Genomic DNA, 23,914 nt, shown 5'->3' with positions numbered 1-23,914 from the left:
GTTGATATTTGCCTGCCTATCTTCCAGGCATCCAACCTACCATCAGATTGGCCCCTGCAGATCCCTACGAGCTTCACTGCAATTCTGCACAAGGATGAAGATCTACCCATGTGGATCTGGTATCAGGATCATAAAGCGAGGCTGTCCCTCTACTTGGAACAGGTACTGCTTTATCACTAGCATATACTGAATTAAAGACATTGTCAGTACTTTTGAAGTAATAATTCAAGCTGAGGTGCTCATTGCTGTCACCACCTATAAATGCTCTTGTGTTTATTCAGTTAAGACAACAAAGCAGATAAAATATTTCTAAATTTGCAGCATTGCTTTGAAATTGCTCACAAGATACAGGACACAATAACACTGTGTGAAACAAAGCAATCTGGGATTCACTTCTGTAGTACAAGTGATTGTCTCTAACCTCGGCAGCACAATTCAGCATTCCTGGCAAAAATAATTTCACATAATAATAGGTAATTAAACATGGAACATAACAGTGAGTGAGGCTGGTGTGGAATATAGATAAATTTATGTCAAAGACAAGGATAAAGTTGTAAAACAGAAACAGACATATGTTTTCTGGTTACATAAAAAAATTAAGAGCAAAATACTGTCTGCCCTGAGGTAGAACACAAGATGCATTTCCCAGAGCATCTTCTGCTTCAAGAATTCTGCCAGACAAAGCAGGAGTGTTCAATACAAGTTAGAAGAGTTAACAGAGATGAAATTTCAATATCAAGTCAGTGAACTTTCTATAGAGCATGAGCTGCTGAGCCACAGATGACATGCCTGGCCTGCATTTGCTGTGACAGTAGCATAAGCAGATAAGTGACCTACTAAACACCTCCTTTGACTACATGCTGCTGTGATGCACAGGCTGGTTCATTCTACTAGCAAATTTTGGAGTCCTTCCCTCATTCTTGCATGGGATAAGAGGATTCAGACATAAGGAGCTATCAAGAGTCAGAAATGTGTATGTATGACTATGGCAAGACATGTTCTGCAATTTGATAGCCATGGAATTTGAAGAAAATCCTGAAGACTTGTAGCAAGTACAGGCAGCAGCGGGTCTAAGGAGATGCTCTAAGGGTGCAGCTTTTAATATGTGTAGGACTATTTAGTACCTTGCCACTGCCAAAAATGCGAGGTCTTTTTCCCTTCTCCACTGTCTTCCAGCAATTAACCTAGCAATGAATACTACTCACTCATTTTTGCTCCCTTAGTTTTCTGCTGCTTTAGGAAGCTGAATTGTTTTAGGAAGTCCTTTTACAGCTCAGGCCATGCCTTGGCACTGCCCCCAGGCCGTGAGCACCCTCTGTCTCTCTTCAGAAGGCTGCTGGCTCTGAGAAGTGAGCAGGACAAGTATCAGCACTATTACACGGTTCTACTGCTCATGTTTTTAGTGGAATTGTCCACAGAACACAAGTGTACGGCTATCGGGATAGTTAGTTTGATGGCTCCTGCATAACTCCTATTACAAATACTAGGCCAAATTCTTGCTGCAATTACACTACTGACTATCTGAAATACTCATTTGGAGTTCTGACTACACCATCTGTTGATTCAAAGCATTCAGTTTTTACAGACTTTTTTAATAAGAAATTAGGCCAGCAGCCACAGGTACAGCAGATGTTGTTTCCTTGATTCAGAACACCCATTCCCTCTGGGGCACTCTGCTCTGCAGCAGCAATCTGGTTTTGCTCTCAGACTTTGATGTTATCAGTACTTAATCCCTGCCACACCAGACAGTCGTTGGCTGCAGTCTCCCAGGCTGTGGAATTAAAGCCACCTGTTTTGTTGGTTTTTTTTTTTGCAACATACTTGTCCTCGTAATATTTTACTGGCCTATATTTGCATTGGGCATAAAACCATTTAGGACACTCTGCTCTCTGTCCTATATTTCTCACGGAAGAACTAATATAGCTGAGCTTGAAAGAACATTGTTTTAAGGCTGCATATTTGACAGTATTCAGTACAGCAGAGGTACAGAGACAGTAAAAATGGAGTCTGAATAGTTTGACATGAAAACTATGAAGTTTCCAGGTTTTACAGGTCTGCAGAAGAATGAACAGCACTATGGTTCTTATTTACTGCAATCTCATGTCAGGTGCCTCTTAGTTCTCAGTGGCATTCCCTTAACCTCAAAAATTCACTTGCATTTACTCTCCTGTGGATGACTTCATCATCAACCGTGTAGACATCTGACAACTGTTACTGTACCGCATAAGCCACGAATCGTGTCCTCAGCCATACTGGAATGCATCTGAAATAGCTTCCTGCTGATGTCAGTTGCACTCCTGAAATCAAGGGCAAAATTTAATTCAGCAAGACTGAACTAATTACCTATCTCAGGGTCTATGTGCATGTTGCACATCAGTAATCATCTCCAGTGCCTCATCTCATTTGGATTAGAATAGAATAGAATAGAATTTAGAATAGAATAGAATAGAATAGAATAGAATAGAATAGAATAGAATAGAATAGAATAGAATAGAATAGAATAGAATAGAATATTTTGGTTGGAGAGGACCTACAAAGATCATTGAGTCCAACTGCCTGACCACTTCAGGGCTAGCCAAAACTTAAAGCATGTTATTTAGGGCATTGTCCAAATGCCTCTTGAACACTGACAGGCATTGGGCATTAACCAACCTCTCTAGGAAATCTGTTCTTAATATCAATCGCACTAGTCCCTGCCAAACGGGCCAAAGCACACTTTTGCAAGCATTGAAGTCCTCATTATTGTGATAAAAGATACTAATCAAATGCAAAAATCGCTAATCAGGACCAAGCCATTGTGTCTTGCTTGTCTTGTTGCAGATCAAGACAGGACTAATATTATGGAATCATTTTGCCAAACAGACTTTTTATCTGTCCTGAAGGTGACACTGTTGCATGGCATTTCAGTTCCAGAAAGGGATCTGGAGGGTGAACCTCCTTACTCTGCTTCTTCTCAAAGACAAGGTCATGACACAGCGCTAACAGTGCTATGGCTTTCCAAGAAACTCATTCTTTGGGGTGGAAACACAAGCACATCGCATTTATAAGAATCTTGAAAAGGTTGAGTCGTATCAAAAGTAGCATGACAGGCCCAACACATATGCACTATTGTTCCAGGAAAGCAAAATTATTTAATAACAAGTGTTTATCCATCTCAGAACATGTCCAGGCCAATTTTCAGGAGAATGAACAATTTATTCCCCTGTAGGGCTGAAGATTTCCTAATGCAGTTTTAACTCCTGGCCCCCATGTATCTCTCACTCTGTAACCAGAGGGCAAAAAAGTCCACTTTGCGTTCCATCTCCCAGTCATCATCTTCATAACAGAATTATATTTTTTTCCATGTTGGTTTCCTTTTATGCCAAATAGGAACCACACATGTAGGGGCTTCAGAGCCTTTGTAAATACTTGAGGATCGGGATTCTGAGCAGCTTGAACTGCTTAAAAATTAACCAGAAGAGAACATCTGGTCACATACAGTGTTCAACAGTGCTGGCACCAGGCTTGTTTTGTGAGATAGAAGAAAACTGGCAGTTTGAAACTAATAAAAAAGGCTAGTTTGCCATAGGAAACATAAATATTTCTATCCTAGTAACACAGTGGCTTTTGGTAAAAGATAGAAGAATGTAGGCCAAGGTTATTAAAAAAAGTTATTTCACAGTTTAAACCCTGTGTCTTTTAATGCACTCTTTAATATCTTACTGCCTGTATATACAATTCAGTCTTCAGCTGTAAACTTCTTTAAGCACGATTTGTTCTGTGCAGCCTGGACATTTTTCTAACTACAGCAGATACTGGGTTTCTCCTGCCCTGTTTTGAAGAAATGCAATTTGTTTTTGAAATAAAATACCCCTTAGCTTGAAAAGGGGGAAAGGAGATTATTTTAAACAGTGTTTAGGATTGCCATGAAAATATAAATCCTCTACAATGTTTATATCCTATTATAACTATTAATGGTGTGTGTGTGTGTGTGTGTATGTATATATATACATAAATATATATAAAGCAGAAAACAAAAAATACCACCACCAACAAAAAGCCCTCTTTCGGTTAAAGCTGGCCAGCCAAAATGAGTTTCCAGATACCTGCTTCAAAGTCTATTAAATTGGATGCAATCCTGAATATTCAGAGGTAAAAACTGCTCTGATTTTTTCTTCAGTAAACTTCCAGAGTGTACAAACTTGTGTCATGCTTGGATAAGGCATGATTTGATCCTGTCTGTATTCACTGAGTTGTATTATTTGGAGCTTTTGAGCTGAATTAGCTCACAATGTCATTCTGTCTGGTTAGACTTGAGAAAGACTAAAAATATATGTGAACTCTATATTTTCTGGTGCCAGTTTGCACACATGATCCGCTGTATATAAAACAGGAGGGTGAACCTTCAGTTTGGCTGGGATTTGTTTCCTAATGTGAATGCTCATGGTGTACGATTGTTTATTTTTATCTCATCAGCCAAATTTCATTTCCGTTGATGACAAACGCAAGTAGAATGAATTAAGTTGCAACAAAATTTACCCTTGCAAATTAAAGGTATTTGAGAAAGGAAATGGAGTGTGGTGGAAATAATAACTGCTAATGTAAACAGTGTGGTCCTGTGAAATATATCTTGATTTACAAACCTGCATTTTCTAGTCTGCTTGTCAGGTGAATATATGTTTCCGAATTAAACAAACCAAATGTCTTAAACTGGGCATTATTCCTGCAATTGTGTCCCTTTTTTGTCCTTTTGGGCAAAACACTTAAGATATGAATTATTTTTAAAAACGGTTATCTTGCCTTTCTTAATTTCTTAACTCAAAAAAAGCTACTAAAAATCCACTCTTATTTTTGGGAAAAAGTACAGAGTTAATTTCAATAATTAACACAGAAAAAATAAGGTAAAGATCTATGTTGATTCATTGCTATTATTTCCATCGAGGTGCCCCAAAAGCCACATTCCTAGAACAAGACCCCTACTAGGTCTCATACAAGCTGCAAATATTTCCTCTGGCACCACAGGTTTTTTTGAATGACCCACAGTGACCTTTTTATTTTTTTCATATCTCACTTCTCCAGCTGTAAGAAAGGAAAATGGATCATCCCTCCCTCAAAGAGGTATTGCACATCATGAGAATAAATGCATTAAAATTCATAAGGCATGAGGTGCTTTGATGTGTTTAAGAGTACAAGAAGATGATCCTTAGCCTGAGGATTTATAGTCTTAAATATGGAAGAAAATACAATTTCATGAGCCTTGCAGTGCCCATACCAGAAACCTTGAATATAATTAAGGCAGATGTGTACATCTGTCTCAATCTAGTAATAATGAAGCATCTAAAGAGAGAAGCATCTTTAGAACAGCATCTTCTGCAAAGCTTCAGACTCATGATTGCCTTACCTTATGAATAGTAATTCAGCCCAGATCCTTGCACAATGCCAAAGAAGAGGGGCAAGTTATAGAAGGGCAGATTTCTGCACAAGTATGAAAGTGAACTAGCTGGTTAAATGGATGTCAACCACAGACAACAGAAGATGTGTTTGATTTAAAGCTGGATCAGATTAAAGGAAAAATTCAGACACATAAGACCAAAGCAGCACTAAAGATTTTCAGTAGAAAGCCTAGTAGAGTGTTGAAAATACGTGTATTATTCTGAATTCAGTGGCCATCCTGTCCACGTTGAATCTGGGAGAAAATCGGTAGGGGCAGATTCATATCCACAGATCTTGTCCCCCATCTCTGGAGGTTTCTTTTAGAAAAGAAACCTTTCAAATATTTCTGTTTAGAGTGGCAAAAATGGCTGACTTGTGGATACATGTTTCAAGGAAGGAAATTCAGTATGATAATCAGTTAATACACATCCTGGTTGATGTGAGGGTTAGAGCCATTTCAGAATCATGTGGTACAGCGTCCTAATTGTGTCATATACTCTAGAGTTGTTATTGTTTTCTTTTACATAATAGACAAATATATGGGGGAAGCACCACCTGCAAAATAATGCTGTGTATATGGTACATTATGCTATTCCTCCATGTACCATACGTACTCCAGAAATGTGAATATTGATTAATGTTGTAGATGTTCAGAACGATGATGAGGCTTAGCAGCAATTCTTTGTTTTATTTATTAAAGCCACTTCTAAAAGCAGAATCCTCACCAAAAAATTTCCAGAAATTCAATTTCTAGCAACATCCTTCCTCCCTGCCAAAAATTCCAAACCTGACAATGTCCTATACAACAGCACATGAAATGATAATACATTTATCATTTCAAAATGGCTTCAAATCTGGAATAAGCGAGGGGGAAATAGGTGTATCACCATGCCAAGATTCATGCCTTTAAAATAAACCCCACAATTATGTCACGTATATCATCTCTCCACTTGTACACTTAGCATTCTTTATTTGAAGAATAACAGATGTTTCCTGCGAGAACTTCTGTGCACATGTGCAATTGATAAATTGGGAGGAAATTAATGAATTGAGAAGATAAGCCAATCTGGGCCTAAAAAGATGGTCTCCAGCTGTGAATGGAAGTGATTTATCATTGAGCTGAAGGATCAGCTTTTCTAGCTCAAACCAGCAGATACATCATTACATTTAATCCAGGCTTCCACAAAGATATCTAGGAGTTTTGCAATTGACTTCAGCAGAGCCAGGATTTCACCCATAGTATTTATCTAGGCTGAGAGCCCACTCCCCACAGTTGTATTATTATTTATTTATTTAGTGAATGTGGTTATTTCTGTAGTGGAGGAATAAAAAACATCAGTCTGTGCACTCAGGGTAGAAAGAGAGTGCAGCTGTAGCTGGTTCCTAGCACAGAAACAGGAGAATGAGCTTTAGTCTATCTGTTCAAGCTTCAGTAATGAGAGTGGCTAATTGGCCTGTCATTGTTGACATTTGCCCAAATCATAGACTAAACTAACATGACTGGGTGGAAACATGAATACCTGAAATAGGCATGGAAATGGTTATAATTTGCTTAGGTAAGTGTTTGTAGGAAGAGAAATTATAGATGATGCAAATGCTTAGATCAGAAAATAGTATTTTACCTGCAATGAGACTCAACAGAATAAAGCCAAACATTGCCAAACAGAATAAAGCATTTGCCACTAAATCTTTGGTGTACAGGGACCTGAACCAGCCAGATAAAGAGGAGGGGGTGAAATCATAATTAAGATCTTGGGCTCTAGTCATACAGACATTCAGTTGTTGGATGCAAATATAATATTATAGAACTTAATTTAAACTTTGCAACCCCACATTATTTTTCATCTGACATCTCCATGAACTGGCTTACTCTTGCTTTCAAAAAGCAATGAGGCTGGTACAAAGGGATGGGAACCTATGGCTCGAAAGACCCTTTCTGGAGCTAACTTTAAGATCAGTTTGGGTGTACTATTGTACCATTTATCTCCCTAAGCATTTATATGTTTAAGAATGAGGCCTTAGGAAACAGCTGAACACCTGTTCAGGCTTCTAACCACTGACACTATGAAAATAATCATCAAGATTACACATTTTTGTTAAATTCCCTTTTATGTCTATTTTTCTCAGATTCAAAACTCCAGTTCCTTCCTCCTGGTAAAAGAATTATAGTCCTTCATGCAGCAGAAGCAGAATATTGTGATTTAACTAGTCACAAGCACACACATGAATCCCACTGCACGTAGATCAGAGCAAATTCACCAAGGAGATAGGGATACCACTACGTGGGCATCTTCCCATTTTAGTTGAAGATTGTGGTTTTGTGGAAGGCTACAAAAGAGAGTGTTCTCAGCTGCTGCCCCATGACTAATATAGTTTGGCACCTTCTCAGTAATACATTGATACAACAGAAAAACATACGGCTTTCAGATGGGCTGGCTAAGTGCAACTTGGATGAGAAAGAAAAGATTTTTGTAGGCTTTTCATCCCAGTTCCTTCTGATTTGAAGTCCCAGTAAATCTAATGAAAGTACTTTGTGTGCTGATGCGCAGTCTGGGTCAGGAACTTGGGTTTTTGAAAGAAAGACTGTCCAGCGCTTTGTATTTTAATAAGTAAAACTCCAAAGAGAATTCTTCATGGTTCAGACACACACTGAGTCTAAAAGCCCTTGTCCAATATATTATGAGATCACTGGCTTGAGGAATCACCCCAAAGGCAAAACTTGATCTTTTTGCATGAGCAAAATAAATCTGAGGCACATCCTGGGTTCAGTCAGGAAACTCATCCCACTAGCACCTGAATTGTGGATACAAAGAGGGATATTCAGGCAAGGCCATCAAAATACCTATTCAGGGTTCAAATGCTGGCCTAAAAGAACAACCCTCTCTTCTGCCAAACAAAGCAAAACAAACAAGGAAAAGCCACAAAACAGAATAAATAATATGATGAAAATAAAGAAAAAAAAAGGTCACAACAGTGGTCTTTCTAATTAAATCCTTCATCTGAGAGCTGCCATGAGCAGTTGTAACAGCAGTTTCAAGGGTTATTTCCTGAAAAATGGGGGTTTCAGCCTTTGTATTTAAGGTTTTTCATATTACAACTGTCTGCCCTTATTTAAATTAACATTATATCTTAATACTGTCTTCATATTAATAATAGATTTCATGATGAGCTCCACAGGCTACACTTGATTCTATGGGAGTATAAAAACCAATGCTGTATTTCTGTTACATTTGGTGTCCATTCATTTAAATTTTACTAAGAAGTGACAGCATAAGCATCTGATAACTTGAAAATCATCTGCAATTTACTTTTTCTTAATTTAAACAAAGTGTTCATCATTAGGTTCAGAACTTATCCTCAGGCCACAGTTCCGGATGAGTTTATGTACAAAATGTTACCTCCAGAAAACAGAAAGAATGAATGTAGTTACCGGATTAGGTCTAGCAGTGCATCTGCAGAGCTCATGATGGGCTTCCCACCCTCTTCAGTGCTCTCCTTCTGTGCCGCTCCACCAGGATGGATAATGGAGACCATAATTATTCCCACAATCACAGCCACAAATGTTGTCCATAGGTAGTAAGTGACGGTTATGATGCCTAATCGGCTGGAAGTCTTGGCATCCAGGGCTGCCAGCCCAGACATTAAGCTGTGGAAAGAAAACACAAAATATATGGTAGCTTTTGCATAAAGTTAATGCAACAGAAAACCCTGTTTCCTAGTTATTCCAGTTTACCTGCTTCTTGTGTGATTGTCTGCATATCTTTTGTAGCTTGACATAATGCAAAAGCTGTAGCTCTTGTATCTAAAACAATATTCCCTAATTGCTATGTGAGATTCTGGTTCCTTGAAGGAACTTGCAAGCTTGGGCTGCACGCGTGGGGACTGAATCCTCTCATCTGCTCCTTGAACCTCAAGGGGCAGTTTCCCATGACATGCTCTACTCTGTGCTGTGCTGGTGCAGCCTCACCTCCAGTACTGTGTGCAGTTTTGGGTGCAACAAGATAAAAAGGACATAAAACTGTTAAAGAGTGTCCAAAGGAGTGCTACAAAGATAATGAAGTGTCTAGAGGGCAATACATATGAGGAATGGCTGAGGTCCTTTGGTTTGTTCAGCCCTGAGCAGAGCAGGCTGAGGGGAGGCCTCATGGCGGCCTGCAGCTCCCTCATAGCGAGCGGAGGGGCAGGCGCTGAGCTCTGCTCTCTGGGGACAGCGACAGGACCCGAGGGAACAGCATGGGGATGGGACAGGGGAGGGTCAGGCTGGGGGTTAGGGAAAGGTTCTGCACCCAGAGGGTGGTCGGGCACTGGGACAGGCCCCCCAGGGCAGTGGTCACAGCACCAAGCCTGTCAGAGCTCAAGAAGTGTTTGGACGCTGCTCTTAGATGGTTTGGTTTTGGGGTGGTCCTGTGTGGAGCCAGGAGTTGGATTCCGTGATCCTTGTGGGTCCCTTCTAACTCAGGATTATCCTATGATTCAAACCTTTATGTTTGACAGCCCAGGTCACAGGAGCAATGGCAATAACTAGTCATGCAAACTTAGGTATGAAACCCTACATATACTTCTACATAACTGTAGAATAATTCAGGTTGGAAGGATTCACTGAAGGAAATCTGGTCAGCCCCCTCACTCCTTCCTGTGTGAAGCAGGACCATGATTTTAAAATGAAAAATACTAAGGGGTAGGTTGGACATGCAAATGCCTTCAGGGGCACGTGTGGCTGTGCAGTGGGAGCAAAGAAAATGCTGTGGTGATTTTACCATCATCTTTCTTCTTTGGCTTCTTTCCACTGCCAGAGGATGGTCAGTGGCCTTATAAAGCCTACCTCTGCTAAGCTATATAACTCTCTACCAAGTGTTTAACTCACACTGGCCCTCTTTTACTGGCAAATTAGGGTAGTTCTTGACCCCTGAGTTTGGTCCAGGCTGCTCTGACATAGATCCTGGTGCTGTTTCCAAGTGGTCTGAGGCTAAGATTTGAGTTTAGTGTTGCCTGGGACTTTACACTGATTTTGCTTTGAATGGTTCTCTGTAATCTCTCCAAAGGATGCATCTCAGGAAAACTGCAGGTGAAATAAAATACCACATTTGCTATTTGGTGTGACCTGATTGTCCGGCTTTATCATCAAAACAGAACCGATTATCAGGCCTTTCTACATAAATAGTCGTGTACTAAGCTTCACCTCCTTGAATAAGATCTTGACCTCACTCTGGTCAGTAAGGTTCTCTAGAGCCAATACTAAAGTGCAGCTTAACCTTTATAGTAGATTTAATGAAATCAAATGGGTGGGATTTAGTGCTCAGGTTCCTGCTATCCTCTAGATTAATTAAGAAAATGCATTGCTTTTCTGCATTGCCAATCTCTCATCTAGGATGTTTTTTGTTAACGCTACAGGAGCAAGGGGAAACATTCATTGTATTGTAATGCAGATCATTTAGAAAATGAGCATCTCCATCTCTCTCACTCTTGTAACCATTGTTATTCCCTCTCTTATCATTTTGAGAAAAATTCCACCTTTTTGTGTGCCTTAAAGTATCATTTACAAACACAGCAGTACATATTAAAAAAACAGTAGCAGCAATGACGGTTCCTTGGCATCTCCCTTGGATGCTTCCATATGGAAGACTCAATATTCTAAAACAGTGAGTTAAATGTTACATGTTACATTACTTTTCTGTAAAACAATCACTGTGTTGTTACTTAGATTTCTAGGACTGAATTCTTCTCACAGGCTGAGGTTTCACAAGCCACTGAGCCAGTTCAATAGCTTGCTGATGCCCGTAGAAGCTGATACCTATATTGCACTAGATTTAGGATTGTTTTGGTCCCCACGCTGCCACCCCAGAAAACAAAACAAAACAAAACAAAACAAAACAAAAAGTATAATCAGGTTGATTTCTAACTAGATGGATGTTTTTCATAGCAATCATTTTCTGTGTTCATCATAGGTATATTATGCAGGGAAATGGCCATCAGTGGTACGAAGGGCTGATCCTTGACCAAGCAGATCTGTAGCTTGTAGGTAGGACACCATGCAGGCTGATGACTTGGAGAAGGCACTAAGGAGGAGACAGCCAGTACAGCTTTCTTCCTGGTACTGCCTGGAAGCTGTTATCACTGTGGGAATGGTGCACTGTGTCTCTTGTTCCTGATGCCACTGTGTTGTGTTTGTTCTACAGAACAAACTTGTCTCTTATCTTGTTCACCTGAGAAGAATGTTCAGGAGAACTCAGGGGCTAAAATCTTACTCAAGTATGCCCAGTGGGTCATCTGCTTTTGGGGGTGCCACTTCAGCCTCAGGTGTTGGGTGGTTGGGATCTGGGGGATGTTGTGCTGCTAGAATCTAATCGTACATACATTGGCTCTTAGATGGCAAATCCTGAGGGGGCTAATAATGAGATTGCTCTGTCTTGGGGATATTCATTAACAAGATCATCATCTGTAATGAGATTATCCTGTCACCAGATAAAGTCATGCTCAGTTCATGCTGTGATGAGAAAGTCCTCAAAAGTAATTAACTATGGAGGTGCAACAGGAGAAACTGGTGTGATGAAGGATGAATAAAGGTCTGGGTTCAGATAAAGCCCTGTGTTCTTCATGGCCCACAAAGCTCAGTTTGAAGAAGGGACAAGAGGAAGAAGTTTTCCAGAGGCTGCAGAGTAACGTCAAACATTTTAAACAATTGCTCAGACTGATTTTTAGGAAGAAATGCCGGTAACTAGTAAGAGACTGTAGTCACTCATTAACTACTTCTCATTTGTCTTGAAATATTTGATGTCAGAAGGAATAGGACAGAAGACATCAAGATTAATAGACATACTGAGCATCAGAGCTACTGTACAAAGTCAGTAATGCACAGTTACATCACAGGATTTCCTCATTGCTGATCCCCAGAGTTCCAGCATTCACATAGTGTAGCCGAGGAATGATGAGAAAAAATACTCTTCTCATTTCCTAGGGAATAGGGAATTCATCAGGAATAGCTTCCAAATGGTTTAACTAAAGATCACTCTATTGTGTTCAGGTTTTCCCTTAAAACTAATTTTTATCAGACTTGCTTGGCTACATCAAACCCTTCCCAACATCTTCCAAGCTTCTTCTAAAACTGAGCAAAGATATTCCCATGCCATTCAGTACTAGACTCTCATGAAACACAATAGAATGAAAAACGAGATACCTTTAATTCTTGTCAAGCCTTAGCATCTGATTAGGCTCTGAGTAACAGAAAATATATTTGATTCATAGGTTAAAATCATCTGACTTACTATGTAGCTAACTATCCTCCACAAGTATGTTTTCTTCATAACTTCCATAAAATGTTTTAATGATTGCCAAATGGACAAAAAAGGATTAAGACAATCAAAAACAATCTGCAGCTTTTCTGAATAATTACAGTACTTGTCACTCTCTTAATGAGTCTGGCAAGAAAAAAAAAAATCCATGAAAGTTCTTGCAATCTCTTATTTAGGGACCACTTCTCAGTTTGTATATAAAAAATATAATGTTGAGAATAAGGCTTCCAAAATATGTATTAATGAGTTTTAGATGCGATATTAAATCTTGTAGTGCAGGATTTAAGTGAAATCCCTGGTTACTACAATTAAAAACGTTTGTTGCACCTTGCTTTGAAAACAGCTGGTGCTGGATATGAGCAGACATCATCATAAACTAAGTAGCCTCATGACTTCTTTATCTCTTGCATAGGTTGTTCCAATTACAGGAGAAAATGGTCTTTCTGTGGCTTTTCTTTTTGCTGTCTAGAATAGTCTGCTTCATTGTTTTAGTCTCCCATCTTGTTTGTCCAACAGCTTTTGGATGAAATTGTGTATTCTCAGAGACTAAACACAATTTGGAAGAATAGCCTCCAAAACTGTTGTATGTGCTCTACATGTAGGTATCTGACCTATGGTCCTTTTATTTTTGTGGCTTTCAAGCCTCTTCAGATTTGTGTTTTGATGACCTCAGGACCACTACACAATGAAAAATTCATGCTCCACAATATTTGCAGGAGTAAAATCTTATTTAAGGTTTGTAGTTTTATTCATAACAATTAAAAGATGTCTAGATTATTTTTTTTGAGACTTGGGTAATTCTGAATCTACTCTGCTTTGTTTTCTGGCAGCTGTTTTCATGCAGACAAATTTGTCTTATCTCTTCTATGAACTAATCACATTTTTATTGGTGAAAGAGAGGCAGGAAGCCAGTAAATAAAATAGCAGTATTTTGGTCAATGGCTGGAAATGGAAAACAATTCAAGAAAGTTTATTTACTTGCAGCATTTTAGTGGGGCAGATATTTAAGGCTTAATTATTTCACTAAGACTTCAATTGTTTCATTGTTTACAGTTACTAAAAAAAAAAACACAACAACAGTTAAATTACTTTGTCTAGGATGGCTTGATTAAAATTTGTTTACTTTTTTTGGACAGTCTTTATGTGATTTATGAAAGGTTACAATAAATTATTTCTCTATTGGGTCCTGGTTGAAGGAGAAATGTGCAGAGGGAAGCCAGGATCAGAGGAAGAACTAAAGGAACCTAGATTAAGTTCTTAAGGGGAAAATGAAAGGAATGAGGAAGCCCTCAACAACTCCAGGAATTATTTTTATATGTGACTAAATAAAAAATTAAACACTGTAATAATACAAACAAATGAAACTACTAAATACTATGTCTTACATCTGCTTTAAGGAAAACCTGCATAACCTCCCCTCTGCAACCATAACAAAAAAATTATTACAGCAATTTTCAAGTAATGAGGAAGGGAATTCTGTCGATACCTTGGAAATCTAATTAGTCCCATGCAAACAGGTCATTAAACTCTTATGAGCACCCTTATGGCTTGTTCTGGCTGTTACTGTTAAGCATCAGAATATTTATGAAGTATTTTATTTACAAATAAAAATAGAACTGTCTAGCTTCCCTACCATTCTCTATTTTTTTTTTCTGTTGCTTTCTGATAGAAAGCAAATTTTTGACCTACATCGAGAGCAAACCTAGATCCCCAGAAATGGAAAAGACAAGAAGCTGCTGTTAAGACTCCATTCTGCTTGTTTATTTTGTCTTCCTCACCACCAGAAGCCATCTGGATGTTGCTTTGAAATAGATGGATTATGGATAAAGTTATCAGAAAGGATTAGTGTGATTAAAAAGACATTAATCCTGTCAAGAAGTAATGGTCAAGTATTAACCACCAACAGTTGGTCCTAGAATCATGTTTGTTTTCATTCATCCCGTACCCTCCCTCGCATTCTCATTTTGTAATTGCATGCTGTAGAAAAGACCTTCCTGAGCAAGTTGTCCCAGTGAGGCTGGGAAGCTCCTCTAACAGCTACATTAGAGATGATTATATTACAGTTGAGCATCATGAAAGTGAAGTGCTGGCTTCACTAATGCTGCCTGGTCACGCAGGCAGGCTGTCTCTTAGCTTTTTGTCAAGGTCAGTGCCTTTAGGTTTCAGTGTGGTAATAATCTCCATTTCCATAACTTGAGCCATTTAATCATCTTGAAATGCTTCACAAATATAACAGACCATCATATAGGAAGGCAGTATCTCCACGTTACAGACAAGGAAACAAAGAAATTAAGGCGCTTATTTAAATACAAACAATTTGCCAAGAAAATGATAAGCCTGAAGCTATCTCTGTACTGCGATGGGCCATCATCCTCATCGGTGCCCAGGCTGCTTCACTTCCATGGAGGTACTATTTATGGAAGAACTGGTTGCAACAATGAAAATAAGACACTCTACAGTAATGAGAAAAAGAGATAAGAAACTTTCTCTGGTTCTTTCTGTAGTTTGATGCTTGATTGTGCTCTTAGTTTCCAATGGAATTCAAATGATTTTAGCAGCAGGGATCAGAATGACTTTTGCTTTCCAGGATATTCTTTTGCTTTCTTCTAACATGACAGAATACCTACAGAGCTAGATGCTGCTGTGGCTGTGATGGAGATTAATGCTGTCATCACACACCACAGTGACAGTGGTACTAGTGGGAGCACCATAGCCGCTCTCCGTCTCTGCTTCACCCTGTGTGGCCTCCCTTTACAGTGTATATATATTTTTTTAATCTCCAGATGCCATGTCACACCACACAGGAAGAAATGCCTCCTGCCCAGACTTGCACAAACACAGCTGGTTAGCACACTGCTGGTCCCTACCTGTGTACATGTCACAGACAATCAAGTGGCATCTTGGTTGGAAGCCGGTGCCACCCTACACTTCCAGTCCCATCCACCCACTTCTAAGTGATGCCAGGACATCTCATGGCATGACATCATTTGTCTAAGTACAGAGGAATGTAAAATCCTACAATAACCCATGCTCATACCCTGAACTAAGCTGGATTAGGTACGTGTCATGTACTTGCAGAGGGATGCCCCTTTGGTACAGATGACCACTCTTTCCATGTATGTTTACGTAGAGCCCAGACAAGCAATAAAACCTAGGTTCTCTGTGAACTTTACTGAGATTCCAGTAGTTTTGGGGACTGCCAGTGTATTAGCAGACTTACAATGATCTAAACACAGCTAAGAAACTAGCATGATCACTTGTACTCAGATGAATGATCTCTATCTAATGTCATGTATTATTAGAAGTTGTAGTATTGCAGTGTGATTTTCAAAGGAGATGGCTTTGAAAGCCAGGAGAAGGGGCTTCCTAAGGTTTATCTCATTTGAAAATCAAATAATAGGAAACAGCATTTTTAAAGTTTAGATATCTAGGCATCAATGAAAATAAAGTGGCTATGCACCATAGAAGTGAATACAGAAAGTGGTAGCTGTTTTACAACCAGGACTGTTGCAGCAGTTTCTGTGCAGTTAGATTACCAGCTATAAACAGCACATAAAGTGTGAATTAACTTTTCAGAGAGCCTCAGGGTACAACTGTTTTGGTAAAGATAGTAGAATCTCAAAGGTGTCAAGCATGACGGAAAATCTGGCCCTTCATCTTCAAGCTACAGCAAATAAAAATGCTAGAAGATCTAGCTGTCTGCAATACACAATTTGCAGTGCTTGTATTAAATTTTACAACCAGGCTGTCGGGAGCTGAAACAACTAATTCTACATTTCTAGTACATCAGAACATGCAACTTTCTGCAATGCATTTTTTTTCTCTGTTGAATAATGCTTTATGAAATAGCAAGAGTTTTATTTTTTACCCAAAATGTTGAGCTTTCATTTTCCTTATTCTGTGGCACTTGTAATCTTTAATGATAAACCAACATATATAACAAAAAGCCTGCCAAGAACTTATATCATGCATTGTATTTTCTTAGTGTGCTAAAGGAAATCTGCTTCTATGGACTAATGTAAACAAGGCAGGATTTTGTTTAGCTCACAGTGAAGATCAATGTGCAATGGCTATTCCATCACTGCTTCCTCTCCAACAGTCCAATACACAAGGCTACTGGGACACATCTATAAATGCTGGAAGGATTGAACAGCAACCTTTGATCACTGACTGATAAAGCAGACCTGAGATAATGTAATATAGCATGTGCAGAATTCAGGCTGGCCTGTTGACTTTAGCTGTGCTGATAAAGCATTTCCTAAATGCAGAGGTCAGGATGCAAATGAAAACAAATTTTCTATTAAATATGGTTGTGCAGCTTAACATCTGTGGAAAGCACGGAAAGAGCCAAGAATCTTAATAATACTTGATTTTCTGTTCCGTAAGTTCTTTCAAGTGTTTTTAGATTAAGAAAAGACCAAAAGGATTTGGAAGACAAATTTGGATTATAAACAAAAGTCAGATTTATTCAACTGTTTATAATTCACACGTTTCTATCCTAAGGATACAGAAGGGATTCAGCCAGCCCCTCAAACTTCACATGCCATTTCTCTTTCTTTTGCGAGACACTAAGTATTTTAGAGTGATTAGAAGACTACAGAAAGATTCTGTCAAGTCACAAACTACTCAGATCCCATTTGTAATCACATCAGTGCTTTCCACAGTCATTTACCCTGTGACCATAGATGTCTGTTGCACATCGTTAGATCCCTACTGATGCCGCCTAAATAATTTCTACTGAGTTGGTCCAATTTTGTCATTGTGACATCCATAACTCTGTAGCATGTTGCTTTTCTCCAAAAACAGTTTGTAACTGTAGGTTACACAGATAAGAAAAAACACAAGAAAACTATTAGATCTGACCACATATTTCTAAACACAGCTAACAACATTGACAATGTCACAATTTAAAAAGTACTGAAAGCTCTGAAGATGTCTGAGGCACAGAGAAGAGATTCATAAGAAGGTTTCCTAAGAAAGTAGAATGCATTTTTCCTCTACAAGCTCAGGCAATTTCTAAGCATCATTTGGAGAACGGTTGGGGTAATCTGAGATCAGTTCAGCAATATAATAGAGATACGGGTAATTTAAAGTAGTTAATGGTGTTGAGTGAGATTGCTGTGTGCCCAGTTCTTCATATCCTTGGGTAATCCTCCCCTTCCACTTTCATTCAAGTGTAGTTCTGCTTTGCACTCTAAAAGTATATGTATTTATCCCCCTGAGTCATCTCCTTAACAGTCCCATCTCTAGACCAACCTCAATAAAACAGCAGATGCCATATCCTAGGAGAGGGCTAACAGCTTGTTCTCACTGGAGGGAAATGTATTTCTGTTTTTATTTCCAAGACAGTGATACATGACAGGTAATTCAGAAATGGGATGCTATACACACTTTATGTTACCATTCAGGCATCCCACATATTTTCCCATACTAACCCAACAGAATATTTACCCTCTGTTGGGAAGACCTGTTCCAAAGTGCTGATATTTTTCTATAGGCAACGTAACACAGGTAAAACAGAGGAAAAATTCCAGAGTTGAATAATATGAAGAAAAAGCCCTGTGTTTCCAATTGCAATTTAATTATACCAGAAAATATGTGTGCTCTGAGGACATGACAAAACACTGTTCTGAGCACTCCTCTGTGAACTCCTGAGGCTCCTCAGTGAACTGTGGGCAGCATTTTGCAGCCACTCCTCAACACCTCACTAGATTATACAGAATTAAATTTGATTGCACTTGATTAAGCTCCATTTTGGCAACTGCATAAGCATAGGAACAGTGACTGATATTTAGCAAAGAATGACTGGAGAGGATAGTTTAATTCATATGTGGTAGAAAAGACCCAAGCGAAAACTGATGAGAAAGAAGTTTACATTATCTATCCTTTCCCATTTAATCCTCAGTTAAACTATGTGAGTTTTTTCAGGATAATATAAAAATTATCTCTCAGGACCAGGAATGGATTAGAAGAAATAGCACTGCACATACTGTCATTCATGCAAAACCAGTATCATTGAGTGAATGAATTTTGGCTGGCAACTTGGTTTAAATTTAATTATAAGAAAGAAGACATTTCATGTCCTTCTAGAGATTTGTATCTCCTTTCTGAATAGGCATGGTATTGCCCATACCAGCCACAGATTTACATTCATGGTAGAAATTTCAGACTACAAAGTTCAGTAGTGGCGTCTGAGTGTTTGGGTAAAATTTTTCATCCCAAGCAAACTCTTAAGCTTTAGTAATAAAACAGACAAATAATCTCCAGTCTGTGGTGTATTATCAGTCTCGTTTACACTAACAGCAAGCAAAGCAGTGCCTGAAACAATTCACCCATGTTAATGGTCTGTCTTACCGTGTATTTTAACTAAACCACAAACTCCCAAAGAATATACTATCGCTCTGAAGTTATTTAGGGTATGTCTGCGCAGACAACTACAGACAGACATGGACTCCTCTGTCTTCACTTTGAGCTGCCAAGACTGGTCCGGAAGCCATAGAGCCGCGCCAGCCCTTCTCATACAAGCTTGGGCGCAGAGCCATGCTAATGCGGCTGCAGGCTTCCGGCACGCAGCTGGCGCAGGTCTGCCCGGTTTGGCTCGTAGGCTGAGCCAGTTCACATCTGTGTGCACCCAGTGGATCTCCACAGCCTCTTATGTAGTTATTACAGTTTTCAGATCTTCAAATATAACTAACAAGTCCCAATAGACAAAATTTGGTATGGCACAGTAGAGCTCAACAAGAACAGAATTCCATTAAAACAGCAAGAGCAATATTTTTCATCAGTGGGATGTTAAAAGGCCAATGCTTTCCCCAAATCAGAGAACTGAAAAAAAAATAATATGGGTAAAAGGGTGCTATGCTGGAGTAGTTTCCTAACTAAATACCAGGCTTTAACAGCATGAGTAACAATGACCCACTCAGGAATCTGAGCAGAAGGATAAGGGATTACCAGAACTGATGGCATTATGGACAGGAATCCCCTTAAAGACAGACAGTTCTATATTTAGCATACCGTATTTAATTCAGCCAACAACCCCCCAGAAGTATCAAATATTTATTACTATCCCCAAATGAACCTTCAAATAAATGTAAATTTTTATTAGCATACAATTGCTTGTATCAGACACAACATACTTAGAGGAATGGGCTTTAAATTTGTTAAAATTCCTCGTCAAATTAGTTATTTAGATGTGTTTTTGCTTAGTGCAGAGCACAAAAACGTTGACATTAGATTTGAGTATTTCAAGCTCTCAGAACCTGAGAAACCAAAGTGATGCATGGGTGTCTCAGACAATCAGTTTGTCCTGAAAGCACTACCTGCTGGTGGAGGATACATGTGGTGTAAAAAAAAAAAGAAAAGAAGCTTATCATTAGCTACACTGAAAGAAAGTAGAGATTTTCTGGGTAGGCAACACTATTAGAAAAAGCCTCGGATGGCCTCCTGTATATACAAGACCTTAGTGCACTGCAGTGACTGCAAACACCCCGGTAACAACTCGTGGTTCCTGACTCTTCTAGACAGAGCCATCTCCTGGCTAAAGGATGTAATACGGCACCGAGATCCCTTTGACAACCTGTTAAGTTCTCTTTCTTCCTCAGACAAGTTAATCAATTCTAACAGTACAGCTCAGAGATTCCTTGCTGATACACCTGTAAATAACTTACAGCTATCAAAGGCTGTATGAGCAGCTTTTTCCACTGTGCTGCTTCGCATCCTAGAATCTCAAAAAAACAATCAAACAAACAAAACAAACAAACAAAACACACACACACACACAAAAACAAAAACAAAAACAAACAAAAAAAACAAACAAAAAACACCACAAGGGTATCTAAACGACTATATATTTTAGGAAAGGTATGTGCCTTTACTCCAACCCTTTTCTGTCCTCAGCAGATCACTTGCTCATGTGACATTATGTTTTCCTTGGAAAACTCTCCTTCTACCTTCTCTAAAAAATCCTTTATTTTGTCTTGATGTTTTCTAGCTGTGTAGGACACAACCAGGTATGAATCTATGGTCACATTAGGAGTGCCAGACATGCAAACACCGTGAATCTGCTTCATTCTGTACAAAAACGTGGGAAGTTAGATGCCAAGATGGGATTTAAAAACAAAATTAGCACTGGACTGTGTTTACTTTCAGTATCTCTCAGTGACCTGAAGTGTAGAAACTTGTATTTCTTTTAAATTGAAAGATGAGTTTTTAGCATACCTATTGGGTTCCAGAAAGAAGCTGAGGTGTCAAGTAAAGGCACCAAATACTACAATATTTTTTTTCTCAGATCTGTTAAGGTAAAGTTAGCTTTGCTACTCTCCATCACTCCTTATCTCTTCTCTCAGCACTGGGCTGAGAAGGCTTCTGTCTGTCTAACTGGTATTTGGTTGTTATTGTAGTCAGTTGTAAGACAGAAAAATTTACAGGAGAGTAACTGTTGTCCTAAATTAGGCCAACCGGCTGCAAAGACAGCTACCATGCACCATCCCTGAGCATCAGGATCTAGATCATTAATTCTGCCACTGATAAAATCTCATTATTTAAGGTTCTGCCTTTAACGTACTAGGAAATCACTTTCACTTCCAGCTGAAACCATGCGTACATTAGTAATTCACTGGACACACAGGTTTTTTTTTCAATATTTATCATACTGCAGCAAATCTCCAAAAGAACTACAGAGGATTATAAATTAGCTGTACTTTTATTAACTGGCAGCCAAAAGGACCAACTGCACCCTGGGGTGCATCTGGCACAGCACTGCCAGCTGGCTGAGGGAAGGGACTGTCCTGCTCTGCTCTGTGCTGGTGCGGCCTCACCTTGAGCACTGGGTGCACATTTAGGCACCACAGTATAAAACACATAAAACTATTAGAGAGCATCCAAACGAGGGCTACAAAGACGGTGAAGGTCTTATAGGACAAGGTGTATGATTTGCAACTGAAGTCACTGGGTTTGTTCAGCCCCCAGCAGAGCAGGCTGAGGGGAGGCCTCATGGCAGCCTGCAGCTCCCTCACCAGGGGAGCGGAGGGGCAGGCGCTGAGCTCTGCTCTCTGGGGACAGCGACAAGACCCGAGGGAACGGTATGGGGATGGGACAGGGGAGGGTCAGGCTGGGTGTGAGGGAAAGCTTCTACACCCAGAGGGTGGTCGGGCACTGGGACAGGCTCCCCAGGGCAGTGGTCACAGCACCAAGCCTGACAGAGTTCAAGAAGCATTTGGACACTGCCCTCAGACATTGGGTCTGATTTTTGGGTGATCCTGTGTGGAACCAGAAGTCAGAGTTGATGATCCTTGTGGTTCCCTTCCAAATTAGAATATCTTATGATTGTATGATTCTGTGTTTTTTCATCTTATTTGCACGGTGTATTATTTAAATTATTTATAATTGATATGGTGGGTTATTTATTAATTTAACTTCTAGTTCTCTTGAAGGAAAAAGTACTCCCATTAGGTGGAAGGAAGAAAACATCAATTAAAAAAACAACTAGTCTTTGAGCAAATAAAACCTGTATGAGGTACTGCAGAAACATTCCTATTGATTAAAGAAAGATGTTCATAGCTCTACTTTCAATATGAATCTACAGCTGTAGGTAATGCTCCCAGCACTTCAACATTTATTCAGTCAAAACCAAAGTATGCTATCCTATTTCTTATTTAGGAAACTTTAAAAGTTATTGGAACGATCACTGTCTTCACTTACCTTGAGACAACCAGGGGGAGGATCAACATTTTCAGCATCCTCATCAGTAACTCACCGGGAAACTGGAAATAACTAATTTCCTAGAAATACATGGAGAGATGCTTATTGTTTTGAGATAAAGACTATCTGCCTTCATGAGACCTGCTAGAGCTGTGAGTCAAGTGGTACAATCAGGTAACACTGGTAAAATCTCAAGCTTTAGTATATAAGGTAGCAAAGGTTATAGGCTTTAAGAGATCATTTTAAAATTAATTCAATTACATATTGTGTTGTAATTTAACAAAACACGCAGGATTTTTCATTCCTTTGCAAAAGATGACAAAAATGAAATAGGACACCTCCTAGGGACTACTATTAATAGGTTGCCTTGAAAAATATCTTCATTCTGCATTTTGTGTTTTGCTAGATGTGTATGAAGCTACTGCTTGGAAACAAAAAGTCTTCAGACTACAGATAGGGGTAGAAGAACACAGAATTATTTTAGCTCTTGTGTTTACTAAGTGCCATAATTTTTAACTTTTTATATTATACAATTTTTATATTGTATGCTCAAACAATGCATTCAGCAATGTATGTTGCCCTGTGTACACTGATAGACCAATACAGTAGTAAGAAATGAGTAGTAACAAAAAAAAAAAAGCTTAGTTTAAGTACACAGGAGGAGAAATCCCCAAGTGACACCAATAACATGGTCTGTTAATGATGGGAGATCTTAAATTTATTAATATAAAATACTATTGGCATATAAACACTTGTACCGCCATACACCTGATGGTGAAAATTATTGCCAATGTTTTCTTTAGACATACACGTTCCAAGGTAATATAAAATCTAACAAACATATGATACTGTTTTTACATTGATTCAACTTATTATCTATTCTCACAACATTGCAATGTAGTTATGTCATATTTACTAGGTATCTTAAAGACCAGAACACTTTGCAATACACAATGTTTGAGAATGGGTGAAAAGACCCAAAGAGCAGCGTATAGATCAATAAATAAAACAATTTAAACAAATTTAACAAATACACATACGTGCTTTTTATCTCAGAAAGTCCATCCTGAAGTTCCTCAGTTGCTGTCTTTTGTTACTTAAGTACGATATTTTCTCTGCAGTGATATACTCAGCCATGCCACACATACCTGCTGGGAGAGACGTCTCGTCCTAAGGAAGAATCCGAGAAGACAGCCCACGGTGACTGACAGCACTGAGAGAATGAGTAAACCATTTCTTTTACAAACATCCTTGACCCGAGCGAGGATTGCATCAAAAGCCACTGCCATGCTGTCCTCCGTGCAATTTGGAGAAGAATCAGCATCCCACGGAGAGAGAATTCACTCACTCCTCTTGTAGGAGTGGACAGACCTAGCTCTGTATAGATCAGATCAAAGCATTTCCAGTTCTGCTTAGCTGACCTGCAAGGTCACCCCTCTGCCAATCGCCACCAAGCAAACAGCTGGCATTATTGTTCCAAATTAATACCAATAATCCTATTATCGACTACATCA

General features: G+C 39.1%; 1 protein-coding gene across 1 annotated transcript in view; it reads right to left on the bottom strand.

The window, feature by feature from the left end:
- The window catches only part of SLC1A7 (solute carrier family 1 member 7), a 47,763-nt gene extending 24,074 nt beyond the window's left edge, over nucleotides 1–23,689 (bottom strand). The window contains exons 1-3 of the mRNA XM_032192034.1: nucleotides 23,549–23,689; nucleotides 22,401–22,480; nucleotides 8,843–9,058 (exon numbers count right to left, since the gene is read on the bottom strand). Coding sequence (XP_032047925.1) covers nucleotides 8,843–9,058; nucleotides 22,401–22,480; nucleotides 23,549–23,689 — 437 coding nt within the window. The remainder of the gene's footprint in view (nucleotides 1–8,842; nucleotides 9,059–22,400; nucleotides 22,481–23,548) is intronic.
- Between the last annotated feature and the right edge of the window lie 225 nt (nucleotides 23,690–23,914).

Source organism: Aythya fuligula, chromosome 8 (assembly GCF_009819795.1).
Source record: "Aythya fuligula isolate bAytFul2 chromosome 8, bAytFul2.pri, whole genome shotgun sequence".
In the NCBI taxonomy this organism is placed as follows: Eukaryota; Metazoa; Chordata; class Aves; order Anseriformes; family Anatidae; genus Aythya; species Aythya fuligula.
The sequence above is the reverse complement of the archived record's forward strand: the minus strand, read 5'-3'. Positions and strand labels throughout refer to the sequence as shown.